Source organism: Eptatretus burgeri, chromosome 4 (assembly GCF_056783735.1).
Source record: "Eptatretus burgeri isolate ZD-2024b chromosome 4, Ebu_testis_v1, whole genome shotgun sequence".
NCBI classification, from domain to species: Eukaryota; Metazoa; Chordata; class Myxini; order Myxiniformes; family Myxinidae; genus Eptatretus; species Eptatretus burgeri.
The window spans coordinates 79,918,647-79,934,122 of NC_140964.1; the positions used below are offsets into that span (position 1 = coordinate 79,918,647).

General features: G+C 44.0%; 2 protein-coding genes across 4 annotated transcripts in view; one reads left to right on the forward strand and one right to left on the reverse strand.

Annotated features, from left to right (window-relative positions):
* Positions 1 to 28: 28 nt before the first annotated feature.
* PHB1 (prohibitin 1) lies at positions 29 to 7,794 on the forward strand. The gene is made up of 6 exons (XM_085878914.1): positions 29 to 333; positions 439 to 600; positions 1,323 to 1,465; positions 2,351 to 2,467; positions 5,385 to 5,480; positions 6,929 to 7,794. The coding sequence occupies exons 1-6, from the start codon at positions 240 to 242 to the stop codon at positions 7,139 to 7,141; spliced, it is 825 nt and encodes a 274-aa protein (XP_085735040.1). The 5' UTR covers positions 29 to 239; the 3' UTR covers positions 7,142 to 7,794.
* A 1,145-nt stretch (positions 7,795 to 8,939) lies between these two features.
* LOC147028486 (MAGUK p55 subfamily member 7-like) overlaps positions 8,940 to 15,476 on the reverse strand; it is a 61,432-nt gene continuing 54,895 nt past the window's right edge. For all 3 annotated transcript variants that reach the window (XM_085878902.1, XM_085878900.1, XM_085878899.1), the window contains one exon: positions 8,940 to 11,599. In XM_085878902.1, coding sequence (XP_085735028.1) covers positions 11,423 to 11,599 — 177 coding nt within the window. In that variant the 3' untranslated portion in view covers positions 8,940 to 11,422. The remainder of the gene's footprint in view (positions 11,600 to 15,476) is intronic.

Genomic DNA, 15,476 nt, shown 5'->3' on the forward strand with positions numbered 1-15,476 from the left:
AATTTGTAAGCTTACTGCGATTAATAAATACACAAGAAGTGACATCCATTTATTTGAGACACGTGGTACTTCCTGTTTGTAGAATTATTTTATCATTGCTCCGGCCGCGTTTACTCTTGATTTCGTCATCTTGCACATCAAGAGGGTTCGCCTGTTCGTGTAAGTGTTAGTAGCAGGGTTAGTGTCAGTGGAGGTCTGCATTCTCGTTTCCGTGGTGACCTTGAATTAATCGGCGCTCAATGGCGGCGGCTGCGCGGATTCTGAATTCCGTGGGCAAACTGGGCCTCGGTGTGGCCGTGGTCGGTGGCGTGGTGAGCACAGCTCTATACAACGGTGAGCTTGTTGTAGCAGGTCCCTTGTCCCTTCCGATCCCTCGACGTGACGTTTGGTTGTTGTTTAGGCCGAACTAGTCCCACGGTGTGTGTGCGCTCCCCACAGTGGAAGGGGGTCACCGCGCGGTCATCTTCGACCGCTTCAACGGCGTACAGGAGCACGTGGTCGGAGAAGGAACTCATTTTCTCATCCCATGGGTGCAGCGGCCGATCATCTTCGATTGTCGTGCCCGACCGCGGAATGTGCCTGTGGTGACGGGCAGCAAAGGTGTGGTGTGGTGTGTGTGTGACCACACGTACGCACACACACGTACAGGCACACACACGTACACGTACGTAGACACACGTACACACACACGTACACACACACACACACACGTACACACACACGTACACACACACGTACACACACACGTACACACACACGTACACACACACGTACACACACACGTACACACACACGTACACACACACGTACACACACACGTACACACACACGTACACACACACATACACACACACACACGTACACACACACACGTACACACACACACGTACACACACACGTACACACACACACGTACACACACACACGTACACACACACACGTACACACACACGTACACACACACACACGTACACACACACACACGTACACACACACACACGTACACACACACACGTACACACGCACGTACACACGTACGTACACACGCACGTACACACGTACGTACACACACGTACGTACACACACGTACGTACACACACGTACGTACACACGCACGCGTACACGCACACGCGGACACGCACACGCGGACACGCACACGCGGACACGCACACGCGGACACGTACACGCGGACACGTACACATGTTTACCCCTCATGTTTTCCTGCTTTTGCTCACATCTTGGATGTCACTGTGGCACGAACGGATAGCCTGTTGACCGTGTTTAAATATCACGATGGTGATGTGTGCACGTCCCTCTTGCAGACCTGCAGAACGTGAGCATCACGCTCCGGATCTTGTTCCGGCCATTGGCAGCCCAGCTTCCAAAAATTTACACCAACATTGGGGAAGACTACGATGAGAGGGTGTTGCCTTCAATCACCATGGAGGTCCTCAAGGCTGTCGTGGTGAGTGGACACTCCACTTGTACGACCGTGTATCCTATTGCTTGCTTGTGGGTATTAACACTACGTCTTTACACACTGATTTTAAACGATAACCCTCCTTGCATGATCACCATCGTCGATATTGATGTTGTGGTGCCATTGACCCCATGATGACCATTTTGCTGAATGGGTTTCACAATATTTATTCAGCATTTTTCCTATTTAAAAAAACGAAAAATCTACTATTATAATGTGTTCTTGAGATTCATCCAAATTCGGAGTCCCCATGGCTCCAGGCTCGCTCAGCCGGGCCACACGGAGTGCCGGCATCAGCGAAGACATCGCCTGGACCATGTCTGCAAATGTTAAGCGGTCCCTGCGGAAGCCCAGGGCGAGTATGGAGTGCGGAGCGAGCACACAGCCGCGGGTCCATGTGCCCGGGAGGTGCTCGCTCTCAATGTATCTTTTGTTTTTCACTTTGGTGATTTTTACCTCCACGCACGCGAAGGAAAGTGGCGTTAAGAAATTGGTTCACGTCTGTCTGTCCTTCTGTCTGTTTGCAAACATCAGTTTATCATTGAGGAACAACAGCAGTGGTAAACTGCCGGAATTAAAAAAAAAAATTTCTACGACGTTCGAAGTCTTCATTTCATGTACTTGAACACTGGAGAACACAAATTGCCTTTTTTGGCACTTTCAAAACCCTTCAGTTTGGCAGTACTTGGGACAAAATACGACGGCATTTTACATCATCGTGACCAAGCAAATTTGGTGCTCACAGACCCCACCCATGTCCTCGTTTCTCAAGACTGTGGGGTGAGGTGTTCCACCAAATCTCTAGGTATATCAATAATTTGTTCAAAATAGTCTGAGTGTGCCTCTGCCCTCATGAACTATTCCCATCAGGCACGCTTTGATGCGGAAGAGCTAATCACGCAGCGTGAGATCGTCTCTCAGCAAGTCAGCTCCGACCTCATGGAGAGAGCTGCCACCTTTGGAATGATCCTTGATGATGTGTCACTGGTAGGTTGTACACCTTTTTATTTTCTGACATAGATGATGCTTTTTCTACCACACTCCCGCTGTGGGCTTTTAAAATGTGAGAATGATTGTGCAGTCATTGGTGATGAACATGGCTTTGATTGGTTGATGCTTTATACCAAAGAAATGTGGGGGAGGGGAGAATGTGGGATTTCCATTAAACCAATGACACGTATGGAGTTTACTAATAGTGCAGCTGTGTGCCTTGCTGGGTGGTTGTTACCTGACACATGACCTCTATCCACTTCAACCCACTGAAACGCCCTTTCCTCACAAACGCTTGTGTAACGTTGTACATCAGGTGTAATCGTGTGGTTCTGTCCACGATAGCTGAGTAGTGATCGTGACGTAAATAACACCCCACGGCCTAATAATTTCATTGTGCCAGCAAAGTAGATCTCGCATCTCGTTCATTCATTCATGGGTGTATCATACTCTTTTACAGAGCATCATTGCCACTGAAGCAGTTTAAGATGCAAGGGTTGTCGGATGGGTTTGGGTTGGGCCGGGTGAGTTTGGTTTCACTGGGCGGTTTACACATTGGTCGAGATTCGAACACAAGGTAGACGGCTCACAGGTGAGAGTGTTTTCCTCTCGGTTGTCCCACCAGTTCATATTGTTGTGGTCCGGGTATCGGTGGCGAGCACGACCGCGAGATGGAGCGGTGTCGTCGGCTCCACCGAACACCCGAAATTTATAGGTCGTCACCCCGGATAATTCCGGAGCCGATGGGTCTCTTATCGGACCGGATCGCCAATAGGTCGGCCACGTGGGATCGGGTGGATTGCCAATTTCAATTTACGTAAATACCCACGTCATCCAAACTACCAGGGAAATTCACCTTCGGCAGGATCTGCGCGATCCGGGCCGTTACCGAGCCGTACCCTAAGCGGAGAGTACTAGAATCCTGCCGGGCCGATTGCACGATTACGGCAACAATGAAGCCTCCTAGTTCCCGTTCGCAGCGTGGCAAACCAATGGTAGAAACACAAAAATAAACCTTGCCAAAAGGTGACCACGTGTGACTTCTTTAAGGTCACACTGAGGTGAACAGAGCTGCTATCCACCAGGAGCGACTCCTTGAGGAATATCTGCCTACGAGAGATTCCGATGAGAATCGTTCTACAGAGTAACCATGAAAAATATGCGTTTGCCTCATAACGTCACCAAATGACGTCATAATGTCTCAAGCTTGACATATCTAGAAAGCACTCATCGAGGTGTTCAATTTGAGGTACTACACGATATGGTTCCTAAAACTTGAAAATTTGACCTTGGGGTCAAATATGTTTGACCTCAGGCGCTAACCATGAAGGTCAAGGCCAATCGCCACCAAAAACTAAGCTGAGCGCCAGACCATATACTACATTCCCATAAAGTTTGGAGATGATTCGATTAAAATTACTCAAAAAATATGGGTTTCGTCGACCTCCATGATTTACCGCAAAGTGACCTTGACCTTTATGTGTGCTGAAGGGTATTGTAATAATACTACGATATGTGTACCCACGAGTTTCCGATGAGAATTGTGCTCTACAGAGTGATATAAAGGTGAAAAATCCAATGATTACAGACAAACAAACAAACAAACAAAAAAAACTTACCAAGTAACAGATCTTGCAAAAACTTCGTTTTGGCAAGATAACGAGCTGATACATTCAACACATGGATATTTATTTACAATAGGTGGGGAAGGAACACATAAGAGCAGAGTTAAACCGACTAAAGCAAGGCAAATAATGTACAGCAAAAGCACTTATCCAATTCCTACTTAGACAGGCCCACCGACAGACACACAGATACCCAGAAGGACATGGACCTGTCCACCTCGTGTGGTTCGGCTGACACGGGCGAACCAGGCCAGCGTCGAGATGCGATGATAGAATCCAGAGCTCCCTTCAGCGCTCGTCCCGGCAACCAAAACTCTCCTCTGTATCCCAAACTGTCCAGAAGGCAGGAGGTTTCTCTGCCACTTCTCCAAGTCTTTGAGCTGAATGTCAAAGCGAGGGCTGATAACTCCACGCTTGTTCGACCTGCCCGTCAGATTGACCACAACCTTGCCTGCTTGATGGTCATCAACTATCTCAAAAACTCTCTCGTTCACCGACAGAGAGACGGCGCGGAACTGACTTGCGGTTCTTGTGGAGGAAGGATCTCCCTTCGTCCGATTGTGCCGCAACCTTATTCACCATTCTCCGGGGGGGGGGGGGGGACGCCTCCGCTCTCCCTCACTGGACCGTTTTAGTGCGCAGAATTTCTCGTCGCCCTGTCATTGGCTAAAACGAGCGGCAAGTCCGTCGATTGGCCCGGGTGTAGTGACGTCACCTGGACCCCTTTCTCGTCGTCACGAGGTCTGATTGGCTGAGCAGCGGCCACCTCACTCGTAGCCCGCTGATTGGTCGAGGGCCGCCGCGACGCTCCTCCTTGAACTCCGCCCACCATGGCGTCGGCCAGAGCGAGGTGAGGGTGAGCGTGTTGTAGTTGATGTCGGTGGTGTAAAAATAAAAGAAAACCCTGACTATCAAAATAACTCCGCAGCGCATGTACATTCAATTACCCATTAGACACGGGACGGGGACCCCAACTAAAAACACATACTTACCGATATAACTGTTCTATAGGACCTGTATGTTGAGTGCTCATGGCTTCCAGATTCATAACAATATCGCATGATGTATTGTTAGCTGCAGCATAGTCATTTGACTGGGTGACCTTGGTACCTCATTTTCATATTGTTTTATGACTGTGGACATGATTGAACACCATTTTTTTAAAAAAAATTTTCTGAATGGGGATACTCCGCTGTGCATGGGTGTGCTGGTCAAAGGTGTGGTGCAGATGCGAGGTAAAGTTAGGTACAGGCTAGTGATCTCGTGTAACCATCCCATTGCACCCACAGACTCATTTGGCATTCGGTAAGGAGTTCACGCAGGCTGTAGAGGCGAAGCAAGTCGCTCAACAAGATGCGGAGAGAGCTCGCTTCATTGTTGAAAAGGTATGTCCAATTAAACTGCCTCCTCCCTTTCTCTGGTCCTCTAAAACTTAGCAATAGTTAAGATGTGCAAGGTGTATGCTTGGTCGTCTTAACGACTCCAGTAACAAACTCAACAAGAAAAAGAACAATAAGAGATTGCAGATCTTTGCCAGGACCTCTTTTGTGTGGTTTGTGTACTGGTGTGTTATGTAATTAATGAGGCATAACTAGAACTGCCACTTTATAACTGCTGGCAGTGATGACTGGGTACCGAGATGTCGTGCTTTAAACGGACACCTGACCCATGACGTTTTTTATCATTATTAAATTGAACACAGAATGGGATTAAAATAAATTCAATTCAAATCCAATGGAAGACCAAATAGGTACAGTCCTGCATTGGAGTAATCAGGAGGAACCCGAACAAGCAAAAAGCAAAGATTAGATCATCAGGAAGAACCTGGATAGGATTCACATTTTAGCTACTACTCCTCGACCCTCAAACCTATCCAAGAACAGCCAAGTGAGCCTGATTCAAAAAAAATAAAAAGAAGCCGTATGAAAAAAAATAAATAATTCTGGCTGCCAGACCATGCATCCGATCAAGTTGAAATTTATAACATGTATTCCCCATCACGACATGATCATAATTGTGAAGTGTCACATCGATTGATTAAGCGGTTACAGAGAAAACATTAAATATATTATGCAATCCAATATGGCTGCTGAACCATGTGACCTGTCAATTATTCCTTTACAAACTTCTCTACCCACGGCTTGGGGACCATTTGTGTGAAGTTTCCCCTTGAGTTGTTCAGCCATTCTGGAGAATTTTTTTTTATAGGTTTCAGGGTAAATCCAATGTTGCTGCCAAACCATGTGACTTATGACATGCGTGAACCTTTTGTTCCTCATGGATAGGTGGTCATACGTGTAAAGTTTCACGGCGATCTGTTCATCCACTTCAGAGAAGATTTTTGAAGGTTTTTTTTTTTTTTCAAACAATATGGCTGCCGAATCACATGACAGATGACATCATCAAAAAAAATTCTGTGGACAATTTTCTCCTTTGGTGACCCTCAAAATTTTTTTATACTGATCAGATGTAGCGTTCTACATGGGCACCTATGACGTCATAAAAAAATCAATCTCATTTATTCCCCATAAAAGTACTTGCTATGTGCCAAGTTTCAATTTTTTCCTTCGTGCAGTTTCAGATACAGAGGGCCAATTTTTTTTTTTTTTCACCCCTTTTTCCAACATTGCTGCAACACCACGTGACCTATGACGTCATAATTATCATTAAAACATTCTACACGAGTAGTCGTCTCGATCCGACAAGCGGTTGTGGAGAAAAACACAAAAGTTCTGTGCAAACAAACGTATCCAAACGCAATATCCTCTCCTTCGGCGAGGGTAAAAATTTGTTGCAGCCAAATTCTTTGAGAATTTTTTTTTTCTTCTTCCAGGCAGAGCAACAAAAGAAAGCATCAGTCATTACAGCAGAGGGAGATTCCAAGGCAGCATTGCTCATTTCTCAGGCATTGGAGGAGGCTGGGGATGGCCTAGTGGAGCTGCGCAAGATTGAGGCCGCAGAAGACATTGCGATGCAGTTGTCACGCTCACGCAACGTCATCTATTTGCCTTCTGGACAGCCGGCTCTACTGCAGCTCCCATCATAGTGATTGGCCAGGGATCTTGAGTCCTGACCTTCCCCCTCTTGCTCGTGCCCCTCCCAGGCTCTTCCACCTCATGCCCCCCACCCACTTCCCCTCCCCCCCTTGGCTCTTCCCCATCCTTCACTTCCCCACACTCTCTCTCCTACCTTATTCCACCCCCCCAGTACTTCCTCCTCATGTTCCCTGGCTCTTCCTCCTCGTCCCCCCTCCCCCTGCTCTTTTCTTCCTTCCTCTCCTCAGGTTTGGTTGGCACACATGACCCATTGCAGTAGAAAGGAATTTTGCGATTTGGATTTGAAGACCACACCGCTTTAGTCAAGACACGTCCACGTGTTTTTTTCTTTCAATCAACGTATTATAGTTAAGATATGAAACTTTGCTTTACATTCTCATCCATATTGACTTGGATTCAATTTGTTGGACATCTTTCAAATATTTTGAAGCAGAGTGGTTTATGTGGGTGTCCCAATCCCATGGAATGATTTTCAATTTTATAGTTTCCTAATTAAGGTTACTTTACTCACTAATATAGGTTAAGGGGTGCTGTGTGGCTGAGTTTTGAATCGAGGTGATTCAACACCAAATGTGTTCATGCATTTGTTAAATTTTCAATTCTTGGATGGTAAAACTGAAATAAAGCCCAAATCAAATCATGATTTATTGTTGGAACACAGTTGCTGAAAATTTATACAAACTTAATTTTTTTTAATACAAGGGTCTTGGTTCATCGAGGATTAAAATGGCACAGGGTGTTTGGTTTACAGATCCAAGGTTTGTTCCTTTACCACTGTCGACTCTGTGCTTCAGCTTGATCAGGATGTTTGTGTGTGCATCTCGTAACCAAACCTTTTCTTAATCCACTTGCTCTCTCCCATCGCTGCATCCCTCCCCGACGATCTTTCACTGTGGTTAATCATGCCTGTGTCATCTTAGCTTGTCCCTTGTAGGAACCTAATTTTTCTCCCTTTCATTCTTTCGTTTCTCTTTTTCTCACCTGTGAAACCAACTTCCCCAGTCTGTTCAGTCTCATTCTTTCTTCCAGGGCTTGAAGGCAGCTGTTTACCATAACTATTCTTGTCAATTTTTGTCCCCCTTCATCTTTATCATAATGTTAACCTTCCATCTTTTCTGTACTTAACTTTTATGATTTCACTACTGTTTTTCTTTTTGTCCAAAATACATTGCCTTGTGGGTTTGTTTTTTAAAACTTTGCCCAAATACGCACAAGCCTACTATCCCCTATTCTGCAAATTACCTGTTTCACCAAGAATAGTAGTTTATTACTCTCTGCCATCAAAGATGGACAGAGGATATGTTTTCACCCGTTAGCCTGCTCACAGACAGGAAATCTCGAGGTTATGGACGGATTCGCACAAAACTTGGTGGATCGGTTGGGTGTGTGACGAGGAATTGATTAGATGTTGGTGAAGATCCGGATCCAACAATTAAGAGATGGGGCTTAAAACAATATATAGCACGATATCTCAATGTTGCAGATGGATTATGATAAAACTAAGTGGATGAGATGGTTAGGTGACGAATGAGCCGATTCTATTTTGGGTGAGGTCCAGATCATGCCCATCGGTGGGATACAAAATGTAAACTGTTCAGTCTGGTGGAAGCATGCACTCTCCGATTGCAGTTATAGTTGGTGGTCATGACCACAAATCGATGTAAGCCCGTCCTTCCCTCTTAATCTGTGTATATGTTGATTACCTGTCCCCACCCCCCCCCCCCCATTTTATTTGATTCAGTTCCATGAACACCATGTGGCAAAAAAGTGAATGATGTAAGCCAAGCAATCACTTCGTGTAGTTTTACTCGAGCTTGTGAACAGTATGTCATATTACATCACAGGTATCCAATTAACAAATCATTTTGCCAGCAACTCCATCGAGTGGATTCTTCTGTGGCTGAGGTCGAGTTCACACACAAACAGCCACATGAATATCCTATTCTGAACACATTTACACACAAATGCTTGTTTGCTAAATTTACAAACTCCATATTAACCATTCTCTATTGGTTATAATAATAATAACCTAAAGACGGTTGTTTAAACCAATTACAATGTATAACTACATGATTCATTGGAGTCAAACTCCTATACTATGACAGGAAGACTGAGTGAAGAGTATCCAGTCTTGGCACCTGAGGTCTTGGCTCCAGTGCCAACGATGAATCAGGGTAGAAATGAGTGATTTGATCTAATCATTTAAAGTGTTAATTGGACAATTCTTTATTTTTCTTGTTCCCTGGTTTCTGAAAAGTTACTTTTTTGAGGTTGTTGAAGATGTGTTCCACTTTCAATGATCGTACTCTCTTCGGTTATCGGATTATTAGGCAACACACCCTTTGCAGGCATATAATTGTGTAGTTCCCCTCTCCAGTCAACCACATTGTGGATCGGTACCACATTTACACCACCACCAGTCCAAACATGGCAGTTCATTGGTGAGTAATCTGGAATTTAAATTCCAGCCCAGGTATTGTCATTGCACACCATCTGTCGTCCTATTTAGAGTTCTACAGCCAAACCGCTGGGCCGATCTGACTGATTTTGCAGCATTGTAACTCTCCTGACTGATAACAAGAATTGCAAAGCTCATGATGGTCACTTGAGTAAGTCGGTCAAAATGGCTGACAGTAAATTTCTTCAAAAATCTTCTCCAAACCCACTAGTCAGAATGCTACCAAATTTGGGTTACAACATTAGGCCAGGGCCCAGATAAGCTACAGGCCCAGTGGTACTTTTTTAATTGCCAATCTGATAGTTACATGATCATGTTGGTACAAGAAGCTCGGAGTTAAAATCTTTGCCACCTTCAGGTACATTTGAACTCGACTTCGGCGATGTCAGTCAGTACGCCACCTATCGTACGTTTGATCCGGGTAAATCCGAGTGAGTTTCTCACTCGACAGATTAAATTGCCAATAATCAAATCATGTGATAAAACTTCACTTTACTTTTATAACTAAAAACAACAAGCGGCAGGACATCTTTTCACCATAAACTTCGGCAATTCTATTACTTTTTATACCTGGAAAACTATCTCTGAATTATTGCGACATTACTCAATACCATAATCTGACAGTTCTGTAATTCAAATGTGTTTGATATATATATAATACCAAGCTTGCACACTAAAAACTCGGCTCGCCGTCACACGATCCCTATTAAATTGCTGTGGCACTTAGCGGACATGCCGACAATGTTTGGGAAGTCTTGGCGTTCCATAGTACCACTTGCATTTTGCACAATGCGTATTTTTGTCATTCCCCGTGTACGGTCTGTCGTCTGCTTCCAGCTATGTTGTACTGCTATCCCGTGCTTGTGCACAGGTATCGCTAGTATATATATTTATATTGAACTGCAAGCATTTTGTACCTCTCGAAGGTTACAGTGCCAACGATGTAAAAAAAAAAAACTACCCAGTTTTTGTAACTGTAAAACTGTAAAAAAAAAAAAAAAAATCCAATCTGGCCAACTGCTTCCCCATTAAATGTCCCTCATCTGTAAGGTCAAAACAATGCCATTCAGGAACATTCAAAAACACAAATCCTCCCAGTTTGACAGATTGTACTCCCAATTACTCACTGCCCGAGTGCAAACAAAACCCGAAATGCAAGAGAGGTGCAAGTTTGTGGCCTCAACATAAAAGTGGCGTTTGAACGAGTCGAGAACCCTCACCACTCATATGGTCCACCTCGAGTGGCACATCACCCTCACTTGGATGTATGTTGCTGCTCTATTGTAACTGGATCAAAATCCTGGAGTCCTCCACCAAGTCCCATGACATCAGAGACTGCAGTGGTTTCAAGAGAAGATCCATCACCACCATCTCAGGCCAAATCGAGATGGGCACCAAATGCTGCTTGGAAGCAGTACTGACCACATCCCATAAACAAATAAAACCCTGTCTTTTAAACTAAAACAAAAGTGCAGATTCAACTGAAAATAACTACATTTGTTTATAAAGTTTGTCAATTTACACTTGCCTGCAAATTGCAAAATCTTGTGATTAAATTGGAGCACTTTAGAGATTTCTGTAAATGCATCATTTGGTATCGGCTGTGAGTTTTCCCAGAAACTGGATGAATTTCCCAAAATCTCTAAGGATGATTATGATTGGTCATTAAAAATGTTTGGTCTGGGTTTGATTCTCACTGTAATTAATAATTAAAGTAAAATGTAGAACGTGCTTTTGATTATTTTATAATCACAGAATGGAGGGTTGTCTTGGCCAGCCAGTAGAACGTTTCCAAATAATTCAATGTCCCCAATCAGAGCGGGTGGCTCACAGTCCAGGGTCGTGGAATCCATGATGGATGGCTCTCCAGGAGGTGCAGGGTCTCCAACAATTCTCTCAGGATACTTTCACGATTTCCACCTTCTAGGGTTGTATCAAACAAATGCCCAAACTGTTCTTCCTCCAATAAAGTCGACGATTTTTCTTCTTCCTGTGAATGTGGAGACAAATGTTATCCCTCCTAATCTCAGGGAGGCAAAATTATTGATCCTTACTTATTAGGCTGAAAGGATGGCCTCGGGGTACACACACTCACCTCAAAGCTGTCTAACCTGGGTTTGAATCCCGACCCAGCTATAAGCTGTCATCCCAGTGTTTCACAGTCAGAGTGATTCGTCAATGAGTGTGCCGTCCTTCGGATGGATGGTAAACTGGGCGTCCTGTCTGACGGAATTAGTGGACGTTAAAAATCCCATGGGGTCCTTCGTGAAGAGTGGGTGAGCCATCATCTGCACCTTGAACAAATTACAAATTCCGACCCTGACTTGCTGTGTTGGAGTGGTGACCCAGCCAGGATTGTAACCCGAGTCGAAGAAACTGCTTCAGTGGCATCAATGCTCATGGTTCATGATCTTATCTTAAGGCCCTGTCACACCTTGACGATTTAGCCAACGTATGCCTGACGTGTGCAAAATTGGGCTAAAACGCTGGCACACATCAAATACGTTATGGGTAAGTTTGTATACGTTAAGAGCACGCTGGCATACGTCGTAGAACGCTGGCAAACGTCGTAGTTCACCGAGCTGTTAGACAAATTTTCCATGCTTGAAATTGCCCGACGTATGCCAGCGTATGACGCACACATTCTGCATAATGCTGGCCATAAGTTGTAGACACGTTACGCGATCGTTGATACACGTCGACATACGTTACTTGTAAGGTGCTCATAAATCGAAACACGTCAATGTAATGGTTAGCGTCAGTGTTCCAGACTCCCTGGTTTTTTATTTTATTTTATTTTATTTTTTCTTCGGTATGACGGTGATGTTGACACTTCGATTTCTAGTGGGGTTATAATATAATACAATTAAAAGGCTGCCGCTCTGATTTAAATCATAACCGTCATACCGAAGAAAAAATAAACAAAAAAAAAACAGGGAGTCTGGAACACTGACGCTAACCATTACCTTGACGCGTTTCGACTTATGAGTAACGTACAAGTAACGTATGTCGACGTGTGTCAACGATCACGTAGCGTGCGTACAACTTATGCCAGCGTATGCGGAACGTGTGTAATACGTCGAGTACGTCGAGAAATTTTCAACATGCTGAAAATTTCTCGACGTACTCAGCGTACAATGACGTATGCCAGCTTGCTCTTACTGTATACAAAACTTACCCATAACGTATTCGACATATGCCAGCTTGGTTCGGCAAATTTTTCATACGTCGGCATACGCTGGCTAAAACGTCAAGGTGTGACAGCGGCTTCACACTTCGATGTCTAGTGCGGTTATGATTTGAATCGTTGAGCTGCAGCCTATGAATAGCCTATGCCACGTGATCGTCGGCGATACGCTGCCACATGCTATGTATAAGTTAGACTATCGTTGGGCATAGGTTGTGAACGCCGACAACACGCTCAGCATTCGTTGGTATAAGTTATCTATATGTGATTAAAATGTTCTGTGTACGTTACTAATATGTTATGCATACGTCCAACACGTTATTATACGCCCAAAAATTAAAAAAAACATCAATAGTTCAGCGTACGCCAGCGTTTTACATACATTTTGATACGTTGCTATACGCTGGCTAAAACGTCAAGGTGTGACAGCGGCTTTACTGATGAAAGGAAATACAACAAGCAGTTGTGTCAAACACTATAATTATCCTCAATGATAAGTTGTGTGTTTGCTCTTTGTAGCCCATAGTGACTTGCAAACACCTGGTTTGGAGAATTTGAGTACGAGATACAAGTCGCATAACCACCACACTCTATTCATTGGCACGAGGTTACACCGCTTTCAACCACAGAGAACACAAGACCATTTTCTCCCAATTAATAATTTGTTTGGCATGCTGGTGATAGCTTGCCAACTCTTCATCAAAGATATCATGGGATCTTTAATGTCCACCATCAAATACTAGCAGACGAAATACCTGGCTTATTGGCCATTTGAGACACGGCACACCTTGTCATACAACACCTTGCCTGCGAAGCACCATTCTGACAGTTTTGAGTCGGGTCAGGAATCAAACCCAGATGAGACAACTCAAAAGTAAATACAGTACGACTGCACCATCCTGTTGGATGAAATGATAAGTAACAATTACTAAACTGAACCATTAGGAATGTTTCATGAGACTATAAATTTATCAGAGAATACATTTGTACCATCTCTGCAGTTAATTATATTAATAATTTGCATAATTCAGTCAAGCCTGAGTAAGGAGACTCATTCTTACAAACTCCCGATTAATAAAAGGGACATTTGGAGAACAATCCCGTTTAAATGAACAAATTTTATATCGATATGCCGAACAATGAAATGCATTGTTCACGATAAACAATATCCATCCTAATTCATTGAACCATGAGTGAGGGATTAAACCCTATTATGACTGGTTCGTGAAGTGGGCTGGCAGGATGGCCTTGAGGTACACACACTCACCTCTAAGCTGTCTCGCCTGGGTTTGAATCCCAACCCAGCTATAAACTGTCATCCCGGTGTTTCACAGGCAGGGTAATTCGTCAGTGTGTGCCGTCCCTCAGATGAATGGTAAACGGGCGTCCTGTCTGCCAGCATTCGTTGATGGACGTTAAATATCCCATGGTGTCCTAAGTAGGACGCCATGGGATCTTCAATGTCCACCAACGAATGTCCTATGTCGGACAGCTCACCTACTTGAAGAGTAGGCACGATAACCAAATTCCTGCCCTCACTAGTTGAACATCAGGCCTGGCTAGCTGGTTCGTGAAGACTCGGTCGGACCAAACTTCCCCTGGCAAACCCCACAAGAAAGGTGTGATAATGGTGGCTGTTAAATAATAATAATAATAATAATAATAATAAGATAACTGGTTCATGAAGTGCTATGATGGCCAAATAGGAACTGAGTTGAACCCTCCTTGGATAATGTAGAATTTGTTTATTACCCCGTGCATGTGAAGTGAAAAGCGGGGTTAAGCAAACTTGGTTCATGTCTGTCCACAAACAACAGTTTATGATCGGGGAACAATTAAATTTCAATTGAATGTTATATTTTGATCACGAATCACAAAATTAACCTGCAGTTTAGCAATACTTTGTCTCTGAATTTGTCCCGATCGCTCATGCACAGAGAGGAAGACGTGAGATGATTTTTACTGTCTGTCTGGCAGTGAAACAAAATTGAAAATTATTCCAAACGGGAAACTCACTGTTTTTAAGGACGTCATAAAGGACACAAACTACTGACACGAAGAACAAATGCAACATCTTCGATAAGATGATGTCATTGACACTGCGTCAACGGCGGTAAAACCTGGAATTTTGTTTTTTATACGACTTTTACAATCTTTATTTCATTTCAATTGAATTATACACTTGAACACTGTAGAGCACAAATCACTTCCATGAACCTCCAGTTTTGTGGTACTTGGACATCTATCTAATAAACAAGATTCATCGAATGTCTGCCTGTGTTTGTTCGCGTTTTTGGAAGGACCGCTGGACCGATAACCACCAAATTTGGCACACAGACCAAGTCCAACCCGGGGATTGTCCTCAGGATATTTTCATTCACAACCTCAGCCTTTAAAGACCCTGAAGAACCATAAGACCTTTTTTTTTTACATGTTTGAGAGATAAGAATATATGTTTGAGAGAATACTTTTTACATGCTTTGGAGATAAGACCCCTTAAGATCTTTGAATTCCCCAAACACAATTATGACACTTTAAAACCCCAAAGACCCCTTGGACCCCAAAGACAGTTAAGATCCCCAAGATTCTTGAAGACTCTTTAAGGCCCTCAAGTCTTTTGAAGACCCCTTAGAGCCAGAAGACCTCGAAGATCCTTAAGACCCTTCAAGACCTCAAAGAC

Bases quoted from the DNA above. Each gene is read 5' to 3' on its own strand.
- PHB1 (XM_085878914.1), top strand. From the start codon at position 240: ATGGCGGCGGCTGCGCGGATTCTGAATTCCGTGGGCAAACTGGGCCTC. The intron at 334-438 runs GTGAGCTTGTTG...CGCTCCCCACAG, and splicing joins GAGCACAGCTCTATACAACG to TGGAAGGGGGTCACCGCGCG. The intron at 2,468-5,384 runs GTAGGTTGTACA...TTGCACCCACAG, and splicing joins TCCTTGATGATGTGTCACTG to ACTCATTTGGCATTCGGTAA.